This window comes from Falco peregrinus, chromosome 6 (assembly GCF_023634155.1).
Source record: "Falco peregrinus isolate bFalPer1 chromosome 6, bFalPer1.pri, whole genome shotgun sequence".
NCBI lineage: Eukaryota > Metazoa > Chordata > Aves > Falconiformes > Falconidae > Falco > Falco peregrinus.
The window spans coordinates 69,659,729-69,680,933 of NC_073726.1; the positions used below are offsets into that span (position 1 = coordinate 69,659,729).

A 21,205-nucleotide genomic window follows, 5' to 3' on the forward strand; every position below is an offset into this window, starting at 1 on the left:
TCCTAGAGGCAGAGGGATGATTTTTCAGTCATGCCCACTGAAGAATGGCTAGTGACTTTGCTGTGCAAAATGACAGGTTGCATTAGCTCAGTCTTACCTTATACCGTGGAGCAAGTTTTAACAGCTCCCTCAGTGGTACGTCAGAGCCCACCACACCCAGGAGGATACCATGAGATCGCTTAAAAACAAAGGAGAATCCTTTTTCAGAAGCAAGGCCAGGGTAGTTTTCTATCAGAATACACATTATTGCCTCCCTACTAGTCTCACATATACTCTCTAGGCTTGTATGAATATGTTCATTCAAAACCAACTAATGTACCTCAAAAAGTCTAAAGAGGTGGCTCCAGTGTTTATGGAGAGGAGTATTTCAACCCAATACTAGTCAGCATTTTTTACTATGATTCAGAAGTAATATAAAATCACTGAAAACAAGTTTTGAGTGCAAAACCCTACATTCAGTATGTGTAAATAACAATAAGGACAGGGCAATCATGCAAGACAACATGGATCGGTTGACAACTTGGGTCAACTAAACCAAATGGCAAATACAAAATTGTTAATCTAGGAAAAAAGAATGCAGGAAATCCCCACAAAATGGGAAGCTGGTTGTTTAATAAGCATCTGGGAAGCATGATGGAAAAATGACACACAGGGTCCCAGTGCAGCGCTGTGCTGATACAGGTTGAGGCTAGTCTCGGGTGGAGAGGGCAGACAATTGTTTTTAGGACCTGGATAGCAAGTTTGTCCCTTGTACAGCAGTGGTAAGGCACTTTCCACCATTTTAAAAGGATGCTGAGAAACTAGAACTGGTATGCAAAACAGTGTCTAAAAGGTTTCAAAACTCAGAGGAAATGCCCTTATTTTATCAAAAAGCAGACAGATTTGACTTCATTGAAGTGTAGAAGATGCTTCCCAGGAAAAAATACCAAAAGGGTACAGGCTTTTTAATCTAGTAGAGAAAGCCATTACAACAAGAAGGTGAGGCCAGACAAATTGGAAGTGGAATTTAGACACCAGTTTTTAACAGAGAGTGGGAAACAACAATGGAGAACTTGAGGCTGGATGCCTTTCTTCAATGACCCTTTTGCCAAACACAGGTTATTGGGCTCAGAAGGAACTGTCTATATGAAATGTAAAGGTCTGCAATAAAATGCACAGACTAGACAAGGTAATGATCTCTTTCAGCCTGAAACTTTATGGGTCTGTGAATTAGGCTCAGTTTGAAAACAGAAGGGATAAAACAGGGAGAAGTGTCATATTTAAAGGGGTGTTTTGAAGAAATAGCATTCAGAGGAAATGACAGGCTATCATGTTGTCAGATAGATTATCAGCTGCCCATCCTGCCAGAGGTCCACCGCAGTCCCTAATGGCCGGCTGTTCTTTCAGAGATCCATTGGCTTTAAAAGCCCGCGAAGGGCTGCTGCATCCTTTCATCTGTGCTGGCTGGAAGGAAAGCGAAGCCTGTGTTGCACTCACCGTCTCGTTCTTTTTGCTGAAGACTGGCATAGCCACTGTTGTCATGAGCAACAGACTTTGAGCCTGAGATGCAAAGAGCTGCCACAGAACAATGAGCCGTGTGTTAGCAAATGCAATACCACAGATAACCCGAACGAGAGGCACTGGAATTCCCAAGGACCCCAGATGCTGATTACAATTAGCTGCCTCCATGCCTCCCACACCCCTTTAAAAACAAGATGGCAGCACTTTCCAATACTCTGTGTCCAAGAGGGTCATGAGATGGATGCTTGCTCGTGTGGGGTGATGAGGACGGGATGAAAGCCAGTGTAATGTGTTGAAGCAGGATAAATTAAAGAGCTGTTCTAATGAGGAGACAGGTACCTGCAGAAGTGGTGGCACAATTTATAACCACCATGTATTGGGAGTGTAGACACGAGCCCTTATACAACAAGTGTAAAAACCATCAACACAAGGAGCACAAAATAGAGAAAAGCAACACAAATACAAGCAGAATCACTAACAAGGTATCTTCTATATTGCAAACACATGAATACCACAAACGAAAAACACACAGGCAAATATTTAAAATATGCACAAATACACACGAAGCCTGCTTATATATACTTGTTACTCAACCATCTAAGCTTAGGAAAAACAGAAACAAAATCATGATCCAAACAGATAAAACAAGGTGATCTATCTCTACAGAAGATACAGGACATGCATGTGTAATGGGGTAACAGATGCTCACAGTTCTGCAAAAGACAGGTGCTCTAAAAACACACATGAAAGGAGGTAAAACAGGCAAGACATGCAAAGGAATCTCCCAAATACGCCTATCAAAAGGACCTGGTCCCTCAATGCCAGTAGCATCCTTCTCCCATCTCTTATTTGGTCAAGTAAGTAGCAAGGCAAGAAATGACCTCCTGTCTCCATTACTATACATATTGGGAGCCATAAAGGAGCCAGTCAATAATCTATACAGTCACTTGATGAAGAATTGAGCCTGGCAGCTTGAATTACTGGTCTGGATGATTCTTTGTGGAAACTTGCCGTTCACAGCAGCAATTGCACTACCACACAGCAAGTAAACTTCTGTGGTGCTTGCTGGACATATGGAAAAAGAGATCCAGTGAACTAAGCTACTGCACAACACAGGCACCCCTACCTACTCCAAACCAACAGCACAACACAGCTCTCCTGTACATCCAGCATTTCCTCTCTTCTTGTGAGTGTAAGAGGGCTCCTTCAGTGCTGCAGCCCCCACCCCCCTCCAGATGTACAGGCCAGCTGTGGCTGAGTGCTGGCACCAACACACCAACTTGCACATGGGAGACAGCACGCTCACAAAACACAGGGGTGCAGTTACCTCCTCAGACTGTGGCAGCTAGTGAGAGACATGGATGGACAGATGAATGAATACATGATTGGAGGAATGAATCAAAGATGGAGAGGCTGGGGTGGAGGAAGAGCATGGCCAGCCAAGCCAAGAGACAAGAAAAGAGATGCAGCAAAAAAAGTGTAGCAAACAAATCCCTGTGGCCGCCTTGGTGCCAGTGCCAGTGGTGGTGTGCCTGCTAATAGAATAAACTTGCTGGGTAGTTAGTAGCATTTCTGGAGGTTTTGCTTAGCACACTCAAGTATCATGTCCCCAGCTTTCACTTGGCACAGCTCCTGCAGCAGAAGATATCTCCACGTCACCCTCATAGAGCTAGTGTGCCACAGCTGCAGCCTCAATGGTCAGCCACAGCGCAGTGGCGTGGGATGGTCCCTTCCCATAAGAGCCTTCTGAGTATAACATCTATGCACCGTGACAGTGCAAGCCTGGCTGCCTCAGAGGTATTTCTTGGGGTCTGTGTGGTCTAGACTCTGAGCATAACATCAAGCACTGCCATGTGTGACCTGGACTTCCACATTTCCTGCTACAAAGCTAGGCTCAGTACCCCTGGTTTTACTTCAGCTCAGAGAGTTCAGGTTTCTCACCATGGTTCTTAAACTTAAAAACTGTGGGTTCTCCCCAAGGCCATGGCAGACATGCTAAAGCTGCTGCTGGCCACACCAGAGCCAATAACTTCAGTCCCACAGTGGGACTTTGTATGGAAACACTCTCAATATTTCTAAAAGATTTCCCACCTCAGATAGTATAAACAGTCCTGAGACCTCAGGTTTGTTTCTGGAAGAGGGTAATCTGACTTCTGGTCAGCTGTAGCTGTCACAGTTATGCAGACACTTCTCTGGGGTGAAGAGTCCAGCACAGGAAAAAAAACCCTTTATCTCCTTGAAAGCATAGAAAGCCCCAAAAGAACTAACTTTCTTTTTTTTCTTTTGGAGACGTAAAAAGAGTTGGAGATTGAGATTGAGGAATGTCTTCTATTTGGGGAGGTGCAGGGAAAGGTTCCTTCAGCGGTGGTCTACTACTTTGTCCTTCCCTTCACTCCTTTGAATTTCAAGGCTGCCTCGGCAACATACCACCGCAACAGCACCTGCCCATGGTCTGAATGCCGTCCCGTAGGGCAGACCTGAGACAAAGGGGGGGCACGGGGGTGCTGACTGTCTGGTCCTTTGTGATGTGTCCTTTACCCACATCTGTGGTGATGTTGGGCCTTGCTAGCTCAAGGAGTGAAACAGTGAGCCTGTTTCCCAAACTGAGATCTGTATCTTTGAGAGGCAAAGCGGTATGCATTTAGCTACTGGGCTGGAGGAAATAAATCTCTGTGACCTGTATCCTGAGCTGTAAATCATCTTTCCTGCGAATAATCCTTTAGAAGGTAACCTGCTTTCATAGAAGCACTACTTAAGTCATGCTGTGCCTGTGTGATTAGTCCTGGGCTCCTGGGTCACTGCAGGTTCAGTATTCAGACCTGAGTGTGCATACACATCTCAACACCAGGAGTGAGCAGAGTCTTAGCAGAGCTAGAGACCAGTAATTTCTATCAACCAACTCCTGGGTTTACATAAATTTCAGGACTTCATTTAGATTCTGATACACATAAGATATTTAGAGGGGAAGCTGGAACAAGTTATATGCCTAACATACTAGCTGGGTGTCTAACACCTTTGCCAGTTTGGCCATAGGCCCTGCTGTTTGCTGACCAAAGACTTGTGCTGTAGGTTCTTACCGCACTGTCCATGTAGGCTTCGGTCCAAATAATGTCATGGTCGTGGTTGATGACCATGGGACGGCTGAGCACATGCAGGTACTCCATCACGTTTTCCTGAACATCCGCCAGCGTTGAGATTTGAGTGTAGTAGCCTTCAGGGAAAAACAGAGATGTGAATCACTCTGCTAATGCATCTTCTGTATTTTTAAATGGCTGTCCGTGCAGAGCTAGAACACTGGATATCAAAGATTCTATCTACCCAGACAGTTTACCAGACCTTTACAAAAAGTGCCTTCACATGTCCTGTAGCCACAAGCTTCTGTGGACACATGTTCTGTGGAAATCTAGAGTTTCAAAGCACTGTCTCTGTTCTTCTCAAAATACCAGACCAATGCTCAAGGTGAGAGTCTCGATATAACCAGAATCATGCTGAGCAGATATAAAATGTTGCTTTGGGTCTTAGGCAAAACCATCCACTAATCAGGCTGCTTTTGGTCCTAAAGGCCAAACATATGCAAGCAAAGTATTCCACTAGGCTACCCACTTGGCCTGCCCAATTTTATGTTAAGCCAAAACACGCAACTTCTCTTCCAAACTTTTTCTAGTGCTCTACTCTTCAGTTTGCCAAGCTTTACATCCAAGGATGATGACTACTTCCATCTACCCATTGGAATCAGAATGTGAATGTGCAAGTTACGTATTTCCACAGATTTTCCCCTGCAGATGGACCCGTAACAGCCTAACACTACAACAAAGAGTAGAGAGGAAGAATGTTTTCAAGTTATCAAAAATTCCTCAAAATTAGCTGCTTAACTGGTTAGAAATGCTAACAGTATAATGACACAAGGATTCTTCTCCTGTTTCTCACTACATGGAACTGATTGGTTGTACTTGGTATAGGATGGAGTGAGATAGACGGAAAACTTTTGTTATTGCTAGGAAGACACTGCCATGTGAAAGGGCTCATGATCTGATAAGCTTTGTGATGTGAGAACAGATTTAGTGTGCTTGAAAACAAGGACTACAAGAGCTATACAATGTGTAGAAATAGAAGAACCAAAATCAGTGAGCCTTCTGCAGAGCTCAAGTCTGGTAAGTGAGAATTCAAGTGCAAAGAGCATATTTCTGTTCTCTGGTTATTCAAGAGAATCCATTCTCACATTTTATGGCAAACCAACAGCACTGTGAATTCCTTGTCACTAATTTTATGGCTGAATATGCAGTCTGAAATCCAGGTTTTTGTTTCATCTAAGAAAAACTAAAAATATTATGTGTGATTCATAGTGCTAATAGATGACAGTTTGAGCCTTGAACGTCCCCAGCTCACCGACATTCTGCAGGCCAGCAACTCTTATCTTGTCAATTATTTTCAGTAGCAAATGCATCCATGCATTTCTTAGTCTGCTGGAGACACTGCTCAGACAGGAAAAGAGCCGATATACCCAGCCAGTCAGCCCCCAGCTCCAGTCTTCCCTTCCTTTTCCTTTTTTAGCAGGATACTTGATGTAGCATTGCAGACTGCCTCCAGGCACACTGAGGCCAAGTCATGCCCAAACAGGTAAGACTTTTTTTTCCCCTTCTCTTCCTTTACCCTTGCAGACTCTGATAGGGCTAACTGGACTTTTTAACTGGCCCCAAACGCATAGAGGTGACTCACCTACTCCGAATGGATTTTCCCGTTAATGCCATTTCCTGCCAGCTCAAGAGAATATTGGTTTTGGGGTGAGTTTAACAAGCTATTCTGGGACCTCAGGGAAACCACTGATGCACAAACAATTTGGCCAAGACTTAAGGGTTAACCTGCAGACCTTGTGAAAAGTGCTGTAAAATCTTTAAAGAAGAGATGTTCATTTTACATCTCAGCCAAAAGATGTCAGGCTTTCTGACAGGGTTTTAGACAGGTTGTCAAAAGCCAGCAACTGGGACACAGTAAGCACAGGGACTTAGGTGGACTACAGCCAACATGAATCTCGGTCATAGTGTCCCTTGGCACTGTGACAGGAAAATGTGGTGGCTCAGCACGGAAGGCTTGTGTTAGTTGAACACAGGCACACTTCACGTGGACTAGCAGGATCTGCTTTTTCCTTAGGTTGCCTTCCAACTAAGGGCTAATGGGCCCCAGTTGCAGTGGGTAAGCCTTAGAGGGGTCCAGGGCCCCATGGTGGCAATCCATGTGTGATGGGGGTTGGGGACCCATTTCCATACAGCACCTTTGTTGTTACAGGCAATCCATTTCACGTTGGGGGCAAAAGTGACTTCCCGTCCAATGAGGTAAGTGAAAACCCGGACCTGGGAACAAGAGTGCAAAGATAGAAGAATTAGGCTGTAACGGTAATGTGCTACCAAATCCAAATGGCTGAGCTTTGGCATCCTGTTATACACTGATGTGAATGCCTGTCTGTGGGGCACAGCAATAGCTCTGCCTTCACATGGAGACAGGAGCCTCTTGCTCCATTTGTTTTGCATTTTGTGGGCTGGAACTTAATTTCCAATTACAATAAGCCCAGAAAGCCAAGTAGCACACAGGATCATCTGAATAACAAGGCAGAAGTGCAAATTCTGTTTGATTTTATGATAGCAGCTCTGCCAGGCACTCAGCAACCACATGCGGAGAGGTTTATAGCTCACAAGAATCCTTTACCCAGGGGAACAGCTGGCCGCATGAATCATTTAGAGAAAGCTTCACCATTTCTCTTGTGTTTGACCAACAACAAAAGAGCCAGTCCTGAAATAAACTGCTTTAACAGCCCCATGATCTGGTCTCTCAGTAGGCTCCTTCTCTCCCTTTGTGCATTGCTGCTAGCTGCGATGAGGAAAACAAATAAATCAGGAGGGTTTAGGATGAACTGTGGTTTATTCCCCTTTCACAGTCTGCTCTGCCGGTACAAGCCTGTAATCACAGACCTTGACGTAAATAGGGCTGGAAGGCACCTAGAAGGGTTGTCTGGGCCATTCCCCTGCCTGCCATAAGAACTAGTAATAGCCAAAACTTTTCCAAACAGGACCAATGATATACAGTCCTGGATGGGATTAAAATTCTTTGCAAAAGTTTTGGTGTGGGTTTTTTTTTTTTCCTTTTCTTTTTTAAAATACTTGGGTCAGTCTTCATCATCTTATCAGGAGACTGTTTTGATTGCCCACACCTTTAGAAAACCAAGTGTATGGGGAAAAAAAACACCTAACTGACCTGCAGATATCTGTCTGTGATCCTACTACCTCTAAAATCACTGCAGCAGGCTCCTGCCTGGCTACTTTTTTTTGTGTTTACAGCCGGATTCGCATGGGTATCGAAGGATGCGAATGCTCAACTCTGCTAGACGGCCCTGCTCACGCTCTTCTATTCCCACCATAGCAGAATAGCACCTTTCCTCTCCCTTTCTATTTATCACTTCCCAGACAAACCTTCCGATCTGGCCAGTTGTATTTTTCAAACACAGCTTCGTAATCCTCCACTGCTCCGTCTGTGATCAGCATGATAGCTTGGTTACACAAGCCTCCTTGACCAGCGTCTCTGAACTACAATCAGAGAGAAAGAGCATTAGTTATCTCAGCGTAGGCTCTTTGTGTGTAGTTGTAGCGTATTTATTCATGTTGGGCCAGATCCCGAGTCCCTCTTGCAAACCTCACACTGTGCTCAGAAAGAGTTCCGCTTGCATAAGGACTGTGTTTGTATGCTGCGTATAATTTTTTTATTTATACAGCCCTGCTTAACACATGTAGACACAGCAGGCTTTACAGAGGTAAAATAGTAAGGAGAAAATCAGGGTGTGATTCCCTGCTGCCTCACCTTTTGCACAGTCGCATTTGTTTATGCAAAATGACTATAGATTGACCATAAACACTGCAATTCTGATTTGACAGCAATAGCTGTCACTTTTTATGGCAGAAAATGCGAGAGGAGGGGGAAATCAGAGTCATTATTTCAGGGTAAATCCATCAATCTGCCAAAAAATAGCAGGGAAAGGCAGGAGCACATGAAAAAAGAAGGCTACGGCCATCAGAGCTGAAATAAGTTATGAATCTGTCAGATAGAAAGGCCATACATTGTGACGACAGATGACTGTCATTATTATCTGTGCACAAGTGATATTTAAGGTAGAGTGGAATTATGCTGGGACTCTAGTACAAGTGTTGATGTGCTCCCAAGGACACATGGAAAGGTGTTGAACAGGTATGTTCTAACATGCAAGCTAGACCCTGCCTGTTCAGCCAGTAAGACCAGTGTTTGAATGCTACTTATCTAGTGCTCCGGCATGCAGAGCCGTGTGCCTCTCATGCCCTCAGGTAAACCAGCTCTAGAGGACCAAGTGCTTTATGCAGCACCAACGCAGGTGTTGAATTAGCAGTCACCAGAGAAGGTAACAGAGGACATCAAGGCACAAAAATAAGCAGCTGCTTTGCTGCAGCTCCTAGCTCAGTGTCAGCATGCACCTTCTCCCTGCACAGCATCTTACTGCTTCTGTGCCCTGAGCAAGGAAAAGTCTAATCAACAAAGGAGGATACAGAAACTGATGCAGAGTGAAAAAATGTGGGAAGAGGAAGATATGTCAACTCTGCACAAGAGTTTAATGAGAGCCGATGGCATGAGATGGAAAGCATATGGGAGACTAACTGAAGGGTGACTAAGGTTATATCAAACACAGAAGCAATTTTAAACTGGAGAGGCTAGTTATATCTTATAAATGTGGGAAAAGGTATCCAAGTGGCAAGACTGCATAAAATAAAAGCAAGCACTGGATGGGAGAACAAGAGCACGGGGTGTGAACTGGGACTTTTTAGATGTTTTAGGGTTCAATTCACAAGTCCCTTCTGATTTGGTAATGCTATGTTAGGGCAGAAGGCAAATGTCTTTACCAACACGGCTGGTACTGTGGTTCCACTGCAAATTAACATCATGACCATCTATACCTGGAAGTCAACTCCAAGTCCAGACTTTCCCAGTCATTTCACCACTCCTACAATTACCTCTGTAAGTGTCCCTTGCTACGAAATTACCAGGTTCAGTGCTAGTATCACCATAATGTCTCCTTCCGCCACCATTCACATTATCAGTCCTGCCTCCTTCAATGTTACTTTTAGTACCACTGAAGTACCTGCTACTGTATTGCAGTAATCATGGACTCAACAGCTTCTGAATGACCACACGTATGAAAGAACCCATCTCTCCCAGTTTCATGATAATCCCATTACTTGTATCACTGACCAGAATCAGCACAGATGATCATGAGAGAGAAGGGTGGTGTAACAGCATCATTTCTAACTAGCTGTTCTCAGGCAAAACATCCGTGTGAATTCTTGAATCAGGATGAGGTGGTTGGGTGTGCTCATCCTCATTCATAGCAACAGAGCAGCACATTCAGGGGGAGACAGACTGTACTTCCGCTGCTGTGGTCATGGCACCCCAGCAGTGGGGATCTCCCATGTCTTTCTTTACAGAGTCCCCAAGGTCTGACATTTCCAGTGGTCCAAAAAGCTCCTACACCTTGTACCATGGAACAAAAAAAGAACACCAGTGCCAGCTACAGGGTAACTGGAGCTCCAGGAAGGGTCAGAGCACATGTGCCCCCTGTTCAGCAAGGAGATTCAGGGCAAAGGCTGAGGGTGCACAACAGGAACAAGCACGGGATGCTCTTAGGTGCAGACAAAAAGGGAAAAGCAGTCGACAGCAACATGGGATTCTGCTACAAACCATCAGGTTGGAAAAAAACCAAGGAGTCTCAAGTAAGCTGCTCCTAGGACAGAGATCAACTGCATGCAGATTAACAGAGAGAATGGCTAGTGTGAGTGTCCATGAGGGAGACAAAGGATTACGATAGGGTGGGGGGGTCTGTCAGTGAGGTTCAGATCACAGATATGTGAACCTGCTAGTTACAAAAGCAACTTATTCCAGCCTGTTGCAATCTACGTGTTTTGACTATTATTAAATTAACACTTAATTAAGATCACCCACCATTTCATCAAACTGTTAAGACATCCCTTCATGTAGCTTACTTCAGACCTCATAATACTGAGATACGGAGAAATTAGATGCTGTGCCAGAACCAGCAATCTCCTAATTACAAAAGTAGATGATATTTTCAACAGGGAAAATGCGATCATCAATGTCATAGAAATAGAGATTAAAAAGACAGATTTAGAAAACAAATGAACAAGAAGTAATCCCTGATTTTTAGGTCCTTTTGTGGCTGGCTGCAGCTGTAGCAAATGATCTGACAGCATTCACAGCAAGCTCTGAGCATAATTCCCTATTCTGAAGTCTTGGGAGCATGAAAGAAAGGGAGATGAGGAACAAGATGTCCACAGAACAGATGTCTGTAGAGATGCAAGCTAGAGCTGCAGTCAGTGAATGAGGCACAGAGCTACATATTTTGTATAACTTTGGTCACGTTGCCAGGAGTAACAGGCATGATCTAATTAATTCAGGGTCACAGTCTCTTGTACTTCCTTGTTTGCTCACTGCCATTTACTTTGCAGTTATAGCCTGGCAGACATACTACTTGAAGCAATAGGAACCATCAGCGTAGCCCTGTGATGCGCAGACACGCTTGCCATTTATAACACATCTGGCCAGATGACTGAGCGGCTCCTCTCTGTCTCTTCCTGCCCCATTCTTATGCAGACCTGCCTCCAGAATTACTGAAAATTCATACTTAGTTGAAAGTGTGTCAGGGGTAGAAAATTAGTGGTAGAGAAGGAAACAGAAAGCCAGTGAAAAAGAAATGAGAGATGGCATTAAGCAGAAGGCATAAACTGGTAAACAGAAAATCCTGGGCCTTGCATATCCTGAACAATATGCTGCAGAATCCAGATCCATAAAAATGTGAGTGAAATCAAGAAAATATTTATAAAGGTTCAGAGAAGAAGCAAGAAAGGAACTAAAAAGAGTATGTTGCCAGATGATAAAAAACAGAGGAAACTGGTCAGACAGAGATGCTTTTATAGTCTCCATACCTCATCATCAAAAGGACAATATTGTAATGGCTGGGTACACTCTGAAGTGATAAGAAACAAAGAAAAGAATTCATGAATTACAGGCAGGGTCACAAAGTGGTAGGGTTAAAGACAAAGTTAATTGAAAGCATTTGAATAATCTGTGCTCAGCAGGAAGGGAAAGAATTGCAGAAGGTGTTGCTGAACTACTTGCCTCATGGGCTGAGACCTGACTGGGACTGTATTGAGATCCCAAAGGATGAAGAGGGAATCAACAGAAAACACGTTACAAGAAGGGAGGAAAATAGATGAATAAGTTGTCCTTGAACTTCTAGCACATTGCTAGAAACATTAGTAACACAGTCCTCTTACGAATGTGCAAATTAAATGCTTCCCTACACAGGTGGGGCATAAGAGACCACAAACTCCTTTGATTGCTCACATCAGCATACAGGTTCATTATTTTTATCACACCCGTTTGCTCAATTTACACAGAATTTTACATCTCACTGAAATCCAGTTTGTTACATGTTTCACCATTTCTTTTTCACCTATAACTATTTTGGAGTGGCCTATCCATAATTAACCTCAACATTTGTATGATTTCTGAGCAGCAGCAAGTCGAGGCACCATTAAACCAGCTTGGTGTTAAGAGGAGACATTGTTCCAAGGTGGCCTCAGAGAGCAGAGCATGGAATTTCTTTTCCTCCACAGAGAACACAGAAACATCAGCTTTCAAAATACCTGCTTTGAGCAGATGCTGAGAAAGGAGGACCCATAAGAGTCACAGATTTTGTACTATCTCATCTCTAAAGATTCATGTATAACAAATACATGAATATATGTATGACTCTCTTAAGATTAGGGGGGGGTGTTTGCATAAGGTATATATGAACACACGTGTATTTGGCATGTCTATAAAAATATACAGGAAAAATCTTTACAATTGAAGTATGTAGGAACAGATAGTCAGAGGCTCAAATACTGAACAGGAGGCTGAATACTGACTGGAGAGGAATACCACAGAGGCAGGTCAGCTGAATAGGAATTAACAATGTGACAGTGTCTGAAGAAACGTAGCTGTTGGCTTATGTTGTGTTAAGAGGACTATGGTGTGTAAAACAAGGAAGGTAATTATTCTGCTCTGCTTGGCATTTGATAGCTCTCAGCTGCAGCACTTCCACACTGATGGGAGGAGGATGGTGTTTCAGGGAAGGCAGGCAGCTTGGAAACAGCCGCGAGCAGAGCAGCAGCCAGAACAAAGGGGTATAAATCCTACAGGAAAAGGGTGAGAGGACAAAACATACCGAGCTTGTTGAAACAAAGACGACAGCAGTGAGATAGACTAAAACTGATAAACAAGAAAAGATCTCAAAAGATAGCACTTGACGCCTGAGAATTTTGAAGCACTTTATAAATGTATGCGGAAGACCATGGTTTCCCTGGGGCACATATTTTATTGAAACCACTTGGTGTGTAGCTAAATTGAAATAGAAAGTTTAAGTAGTTTATTGAGCATGGCAGAGAGGGGTAGGGGAGGCTCTGGCTAACTGTTCTCCTGAAGCTGTTCTGCAAATTGCATCATGGATTAAAATATGTCCTGTCTATCCCAGAACATAATGCAGGAAAACAAAGACGTGAGAGACCATGCTCTTCTTCAGCCCCTCTCTGCTACTCATACCTCATTGAGTAGGTCTCTGCTGGGCTATTAATTCTATGAGCAATTGGACTGAGGAAAATTACCAGGGAAATTTTGCAATCGCTTTCATTACAGATATTATTACTGGCTGTCTATTGTAATCAGCAAAGCCTTTTCATCAGTGTGATGTAGCAATTTTCATTTTCTTGCGTATGCTCCTGTGAACAATAACAGGACAGTCTGTGAGGAACAGCCATGATTACAAGCTGTGAATGTGAATTTTGTCTAATGGGAAGGGGGTGGGCAATTCCACCTAAGTTCCCCCTTCTGCCACCTGCATGACTGCAGCAGCAAGATTCTGTTTCAGGGTACGCTAATGCAAACCCTTTTCCTCCCCTGTTATTCATATAAATGTAAGAATCTCTAAGAAAAGATGTCAGAGAGTCTTTAAAGCATACAAGCACTTGGCAGGTGGCACCCTTTTGCCTTAAGCTATGGCACTTGCAGAGCCTGTGATCATCCAGCTGGTGATATCAAGGCACTCTTCAGATGAGCCCTTGCCAGGGAAGCTACAGTGTGGGGAAGGCTGCTGCAGGACAGCAGGAGTGTTTCTACACTTGCATGCCTATGTATGTGCACCCTCTGGCACTGCTGCATGTGCACTGAGATACAACCTCTGTGTCTTCTGAATGTCACCAGGCAGACAGAAATCCTGGGATGATGCTGGAAAGTGAGTTGCAGGAGGTCCTGCAGGCCTCCTGCCATATGCACAGCCATCTCACAGCTGGCTGCAAACAGGGCTCCCTGCTGATGGCTTCAGTGACCTTGGACTGAGGTCCCATTTTGCTAAAGAGGCAATCATGGTCCACGCTGCAGTGAATGGCATGCTGCGAGAAAGCTGAGACCAGCATTACTGGGAAAGGAAAGCTGGGTGGAAGAGATACAAAGCCCTGCTTCACATCTTTCTTTGACAACAAAGTTACTGTTTCTGAACTCCTGTTCCATGGACAACATTTTCCAAGATGCAAAGAATTGTGACACCAGCAGTCACTGAGACAACAGCCACCTTTCCTCACCTGCAGATGCTCAAAGGAAAGATGCTCAAATGCCTGAGTCAGTTGCCCTCTACCCAGACCTGAGGTGATAGTGAGAGGCATGAGGGAAGCAGCACCTTACCTTGGGAGTGACTAACATCAGGTTTTATCACCACTAGGTGCTGTACTGTCTAAGAGCAATGTCAGAGCTGTTTTGAGCTCATTAGCCAAGGGAGAATCAGCAAGGATCAAGATAAGTGATGACTGCTTAACTGTTGACTTCATTTTTGATGCCAAATAGAGAGGAAAAACATTTTCTCTATCTGCCAAACAGTTTCTTCTGTATTACTGCAGTGGAGTTACGCTAGTCCACTGGTCTGCATGGACATCATTCTCTCTCTGGAGGTATTTTTTCATCCAGCTATGTCAGTGAAGGACAGTTTTTTCTGTCTCAGCTGTTCCACCATATACCTTCTATTTCCAGTGGGCATGCCTGGCTCAGAGTATGCAGGGTTTTATGAAGGTCCTGCCTCCTGGAGGCTTGCGGATTGCCTAGTCTAGTGAACCATGCCTGCCAGAAAGGAGAAGTGAGGTCTGCTCATTAGTGGAACCAGACCAGTTTTGGTGTCAGTACCTGGCATGATCAGCTGTTATCTCAGCTGGGGCAAGCAGGCTTGCTTTAGGGTTATGCTCCATTATTCTCCACTGAGACCTTCAAACCTGTGCCGATTGAGAGTCTGCAGTTGTACTGCATTGGGCTTCTTTAATCTCTTGTCTTGGTACATACCTAGTGCTACATCAGATATTAAGAAATCATTTTTCCCCAGTGGAAAAATTGTTCAAATATTCTGATTCATACAACGCAGGCCTATATAGGTTCTGGATCTTTGGTTTTAAAGATAAAGTTTATCTTACAATAAAGTGCAAGGATATATGCAGACAAATCTAGCAGGCATCTAGCCCATGTAATTGTTCTAGGTTTATATCATTACTGCTTCCCTGGTTGTCTCAGTAACTATCTTCCTCCAAAGATGTTGAACCACTACTACTAGGAGTGTTGCCAATGTATTACTGCAATGCCAAGGCTATACCACACGCTCGTCAGGTTGCCATTAAAACTGTTACGCTTCTATTACAACTGATGAGTCAGCTCAGTTACCACCATCCCTGGGTTCAACTCTGATCATGCTTGCACTAGCTTTAATTAGGAACAGTATTATACCATAGCCAGCAAACTTAAACTTTCAGTTTGCAAAATAAGTAAGAGTGGAGAATCCTTCCCAGAGTGTCAATACCTCTAGCATACTACCTTTAACATCAAAGCCATCATTATGGCCACTAGCATCATACTGTGTACATGTTTTTATCATCGCCAAAGGCACTGGCATCTTTAGGCCAACCCACTATAAACAATGCCATGAGGGGGTGGGAGTGTTCAGCTGGTTCTTGGTCCTTTTTTTGTTAACATTTCTTAAGAAACAGAGTTAAGTTGATGCTTACCTGTTTATTGAAGTCCCAACTGTTCGCATAAGGCAATGAATCACTTATGCTTCTTACCACAGGACATGATCAGGCTGACTGATTAATTCTCCTGAACCTGTGATTTCTTCCCCAAGCACGGATACTCAGCAAAGTAACATTAAAATAAATCTGAAGCCTGAGAATAATTTTTCATGTCTTCATCAGCATCCACTTCCAAGGCTCACTAATAACATTACTTATGACCAGAATTGTTGCCCTCAGCTGATCCATTATATTTTACTGCCACCACCTATAACCAAGGTGCCTGGGTGGTGCCCGGCTGTGGGGCTCATTAAGGAAACGCTCATGAGGCCACAGCTTTGTGGGCTCCTGGTCCCTGCTGGGCAGGGATTGGCAGTGCCAGGGCATCGTGCACAAACTGACGACACCTCCCCAAAGCCAGGTCACCCCTGCACACTGCTCATTGCAAATCTGGGGCCTGTGAGACGAGCTCATACCACCTCCCCCCTGCAGCACCGCCAGGGATGTGCTAAGTCATTAGATGTAGAGGGGAAAGCAGGGGTGGGCAGGGGCACTTGTGCTGGATGCAAGCATCAGCACCAGCTCTCTTACCTCCCTCAGGATTTTGAAGGACTCTGTCAAAGCCTTGTTCACTGTCCCCACTCCTTTTGCCTGCAGTTCATCCACCAGCTGCTTGAAGTGCTGGCAAGAAGAGAGAGCAAAAGGCAGCAGTGAGTTGCAGGCAGGGTGCTCCCTTTGACCGGGGGAAGAAAGGGTAACCTGGAGAAGTCTGTGCCATTGGGTTCCTGATCCTTCACCACTGCTGGCAGGGCAGTGCAGCACCATGATGGGTGGAGGTGGGAAAGTCAAACAGCCACTGCACTGGCAGTGCCATCATGTTGCGCCCCTGCCCTGTCATGGCAGACTGCATTTCTCAGCCTGTGGGCTGGGAACCATTGGCAGTCCATGAAACATCATGCAAGGGACAAAACTCTTAGAGACCGGACTTTCCCTTATCCACGCCTTCAGCAAAAAAAAAATATTCCTGTGCATGCAAGAGCCACAGAATTGGGAAAAAAAAATTCTGAATGCTTGCCTACTACTTAAGATAGTGTAAAATAGTGTCCAAAAGGCTTGGGGATCCTTTGGGAAACACTGCAGGAGACATCACCCCCTAGAGTCATACTCCATGACCCAGAGCTAAGCTGGGAAAGAAATCTGGTGAGAAATCTAGTTGTTGAAGACATGGCGGGATGTGCTACCTCTGTGGTATTAATACAGAGAGAAAAAGGCAGGAAAAAAACCGCCAACCAGTAGGAAGGTTAAAAATACAAGTCAGGGGAGGGCAGTGGAGCAGCTGGATGCAGGCTGACCACCTTGGGGCTGCTGAGCCCTCCTGGATCAGAACAGCAAAATCCTTCCCCAGAGCAAGCCTCCTGGTGGCCCACCCTGGCAAAGGATCAGGCTGAGCTGAGGATGTATTCATCAGGAAAGGGCTGATTTTTCTCTTTTCTGAGGGCTGAGGATGTGGGGTTGCAGAGATGGAGAAACTTTGCCCCCTGCACACTGCCTTTCCACAGCAGTCTGGGCCAGGTCTGCTCCTGCTCTGGCAGCTGTGGTGCCAAGTCTGTGTTGACACGGGGAAGCTGGTTGCTGCTGTTCAGCTAGCCAGCTGACCCCATGTTACAGTGGCTTCGTGTAAGCAAAGGTTAACCATGGAGCCAGCGCAAACCGCTGAACTGGTGCCTGTTTCTGAAACGCAAAGCCACATGCTTCTGGGAGGTTGTTGTTTCTTGTCCCTGGAGTTTCCTGTCACAGCATATTAACCCGATGTAGTTCTTGCATTAAGAGAGCTACCTGAATAACATTGATAGGAGCCTGGTACTCACCTCTCTGTTATCTCTGTCTGCTTGGACCAGGATGCCCTTAAAACAGGGTTCAATAAAATGAACATAATCATTATACTGCAAAGAGAAAATGAAAAGAAAGGGGTTGTAATGGGAGAAAATTCACAAAATGGGTTCCTGTGCTAGGTGGATGTTCAGAAAACAGTATGGAGCATTAAGCCATTTTATACATATTTCCCTTTAAGAATTGTTGTAGTGATCAGGGCAAATTCTAATTTTGATAAATCTCAAATTTGTTTAAATAACACATTAATTATGGTGTCTGGCTGAGTTCTATCTGGGCATATCTAAACATACAAAGCTCCTTTTTTTCACTCACACTGTAGAGAATTTCACACTGTATTAGCTTGTGCCCCTGCTTTGCTTCTAGTACTATTTGCACACATTTTTGACTTCCTGAGACTCTGGGAGTTCCCAGTCACCAGCTGAACCTTGAAAAGTGGTTTTGTAGCCCAGTGTCTGATGCCTCTGGAGGATGGCTGAATGATAACACATCAAGTTACCACACATCCACCGAACTGTGACAATTAGTCAGGTGTGTGCTTCTAGCCTGATACATATGTGAGGTAAAACAATCCCATGTAAACCTTTTCCTGCAAGGTTCGGAAGAGCATAATTCATAAGAGCATGACTAAGAGGCCACTGATACTTAACTGATCAACAGGAGTTTAGGTCAGGCTATAATGTGTCTGAGCCGGTAGGTTCCTGGTGTAAGTACAGTAAAGGAATATGCATTATATGTTCTTTCTGGGATTGTTTTTGAAGAACAGATGATATTTCAAACTCCTTAAATGACATCCCTTCCCTCTTCTGCTACACTGTTCACTATTACATCTATCCAGCTTTATAGAGACAGAGCTGTCACCACTGGAGTTTCTATCTTACTCAATAAGAAGCTATTAACAAAAAGCAGACTTCATATCTCAGTGACAGTGCCCCAGCAAACTCGTATAGAAAAAGGAGCCTGGGGAAAGGTATAGTGCTTGAAGTAGGTTTGAAAATTAGGAGGTGAGCAGCCACTTGCCTTTCACCTGGCACCAAAGTCCCCAGTCTTGGAATGGATCATGGAAAAGTTTTGCTTTCTGTGGTCAGTGGTGCTGGTTCTCTGTGGGTAACCAGCCCATCCGCATCTTGGCCAGGGCTTAAAATGGGAGAGTAACACTGAGGCAACCTGGCCAAACTCCATGCAGACCTGTGCAGGTTGACTCTGAACCAAATTGCAGCCTTGCAGGGTGTTGGTGCACAAAAAGGCATATGGTGGTGATTTTCTGGCCTTGAAACATCATCCTGAGTGTTATATGGCTACCGGACGCAAACACGGTATTATGCTATGCTATGCTAGGTGCATTTATTAGCTCAGGTGTCCCTACAGCACTTTGTTATCTGTTGCAGTCACACTCTTAAGTGAGCAAAAAGATGTAGTTGACATTCTTCATAGTGGGGGTGAGATGACTTAGCAGCCACCCTACTCACCACACAAAGCTGACTTCCCAGGGCAATTGGTTTTAATCTCGCATCCAACGCAGGTGCTAAATGTTGTAGGTACCACCACTGTAATGCCTGTAGTTTGCCAAGGGGACTGAAGAGTTGGTATGAGGCACAAGGAAGACAACTCAGTGCTGGAAATGGGACATACTTACTGCAATGATGTTGACAAAATCGTTTTCTCCCAGAGTATCTAAAATGGTGGTGATGGTGTGTTTGGCAATGGTCATCCGCAGGCCCTTCATGCTCCCACTGACGTCCACAATGATGACAATGTCCTTGGGAGAGGTGGCTGCTTGGATGTACCTTTATAAAAGAAAGAATACAAGGAAGCAGCGTGAGCATATGGGGAGGAGGAACACTGGCTGTGCTGCTGTCACATAACGCTCGCTGCAGCATAACATGCACCACAAGCACAGCTATCCAGCAGGGTCGGGCTGGGCATTCGATGGGTCCCTTCCTACCAACCTGGCTCTCCTGCTGGCCCCAGCATTTCACTCCCCACATTGGCAAGTGCTGGGCCTGCTGCAGACATATGTCCAGATTCAGCTGAGAGTGACAATTGCTAAAGCCTCATTTAGCTGTGCTGAATAGTCTAACTAAATGCCTAGCATTTCTGGAGGCTGAACAGCTCCATCCCTCCAGTTGCAGAATTATAAGGAGGATGGGACTTAGGAAGGTTACACTGGTGGCAATTTCCGTGTGGCACATGTTAAATGCCATATGGAAAGCTGGGGCTGGCAGGTGGTAGGGCTTCCTAACCTGCTATTGCCTTCGTTTATGTACCCTTCATCTCTTGCAGGAGCAGCATGGGACAGTAACTGCTGATCAGCAATTCACCAAGGTGTCACCTTGGAAAAGGGGAAGAGAGGAAGACTGCTTTGGCCAAGTTTCTCCAAAACTCTTACCAGCCACGATTCCTGCAGTCAAAGGAGATGACTCCATTCTCATCTGGTAACCACTTTATTCCTGAAGGGAGCAGCAAAAGAAGCAATCAGCTCACACAGACAGGCAGGCATCTGCTCCCCGCTCCCCAGGCACCAGCACTTCTGCTGTTCACTGCTGAGACACAGCTACCCTGCCAGGGCATACAAGTCTGGCCAGCAATAGCAGCAGCCATTCTGCAGAAATACAAGCAGATCTGCGTGGTCTTTGACAGTTCTCCGTGAACTGTCTATTACATTTCTATTTCTATTAAAAAATGTACCCTAGGCATAGTCTGTTCAAATTTGGGGAGCAGTTGCACTTACTTTGAACTTTTTGCCACTTTGATGTAGTTCTCAACATCTTTTTCTCCCCAAGGGTGGCTGAGAGCATAAAAAAGCAGCAGCAGTGACAGGGATGTGTCCCAGATTCCTTACTAAAGGCTCTGTTCACAGTCATCTCTGCTTTCCCCTTCCACAACACGTGACAGGTCACAAACAAGGGCATGCAGCCATCTGACAAAGGGGCCACCAGGCCAAGCTACAACTGCAGAAGATCTCATGGGCTCCTCCGAGCATGGAGCCTCCCTCTTGTGCCATGACCTTATGTGCCGCCTGCGGTTGGCGAGTGGATAACAATTCAGACTGACCAGCTGCATCTGCCATGTGTGGCCTCAGAGATGAAGAGATGCTGTGGCAACCACTGAAAACCGCAGGGTAGCATGAGGCAGGGAGCTCTTCTGCAGCCTCCGCACCCTGCCTGTAAGATTTGCAGGTCCTACTATGGTGTTTTGTGAGCTTTTTGGAGGGCAGCCTGCCAGAGGCACACCCCTGCACACAGACTCCTCTGGGCTTGCAAGGGCAACACGCCTGGGGGGCTGGTCCACATGGGAAAAAGGGATTTATGCCTGCAGTGGACACTATTTCTTCAGCCTAACCAGCAACAGTCCGTGCATTGAGTATTTTGCTCACTGCATCCTGCCCTTCATGGGGCCATGCTGCCCCCAGCCTTCCCAGACTGGGCTCTTCAATGGCACGGACCCTGTCCTGCAAGGCTACTGCGTTGTGCTGAGAGACTGAAGCTGATCTCTGCTCTTTTACCTGGGTAGAGCCTGAAGAATCCAGTGGAGCTGCCGAAGTACTGCCAGGTCAGCGTGGGATCCCTTTCGAAGTTGTCCACAAAAATAGGATTCAAGGCTTCTGACATGTAAACGCCATTCAGAATGTCAGGGTCTGTGGGGAAAAG

General features: G+C 45.1%; 1 protein-coding gene across 2 annotated transcripts in view; it reads right to left on the minus strand.

Moving 5' to 3' along the window:
- The window catches only part of CACNA2D4 (calcium voltage-gated channel auxiliary subunit alpha2delta 4), a 131,332-nt gene that overhangs the window by 90,877 nt on the left and 19,250 nt on the right, over positions 1–21,205 (minus strand). The window contains exons 6-16 of one of the 2 annotated variants that reach the window (XM_027793002.2): positions 21,061–21,192; positions 19,945–20,005; positions 19,192–19,342; positions 17,534–17,608; positions 16,257–16,346; positions 7,962–8,075; positions 6,770–6,848; positions 4,578–4,711; positions 2,828–2,845; positions 1,477–1,554; positions 98–178 (exon numbers count right to left, since the gene is read on the minus strand). In XM_027793002.2, the coding sequence (XP_027648803.2) occupies positions 98–178; positions 1,477–1,554; positions 2,828–2,845; positions 4,578–4,711; positions 6,770–6,848; positions 7,962–8,075; positions 16,257–16,346; positions 17,534–17,608; positions 19,192–19,342; positions 19,945–20,005; positions 21,061–21,192 (1,013 nt within the window). The remainder of the gene's footprint in view (positions 1–97; positions 179–1,476; positions 1,555–2,827; positions 2,846–4,577; positions 4,712–6,769; positions 6,849–7,961; positions 8,076–16,256; positions 16,347–17,533; positions 17,609–19,191; positions 19,343–19,944; positions 20,006–21,060; positions 21,193–21,205) is intronic. The other variant, XM_027792998.2, reaches the window with a different exon arrangement.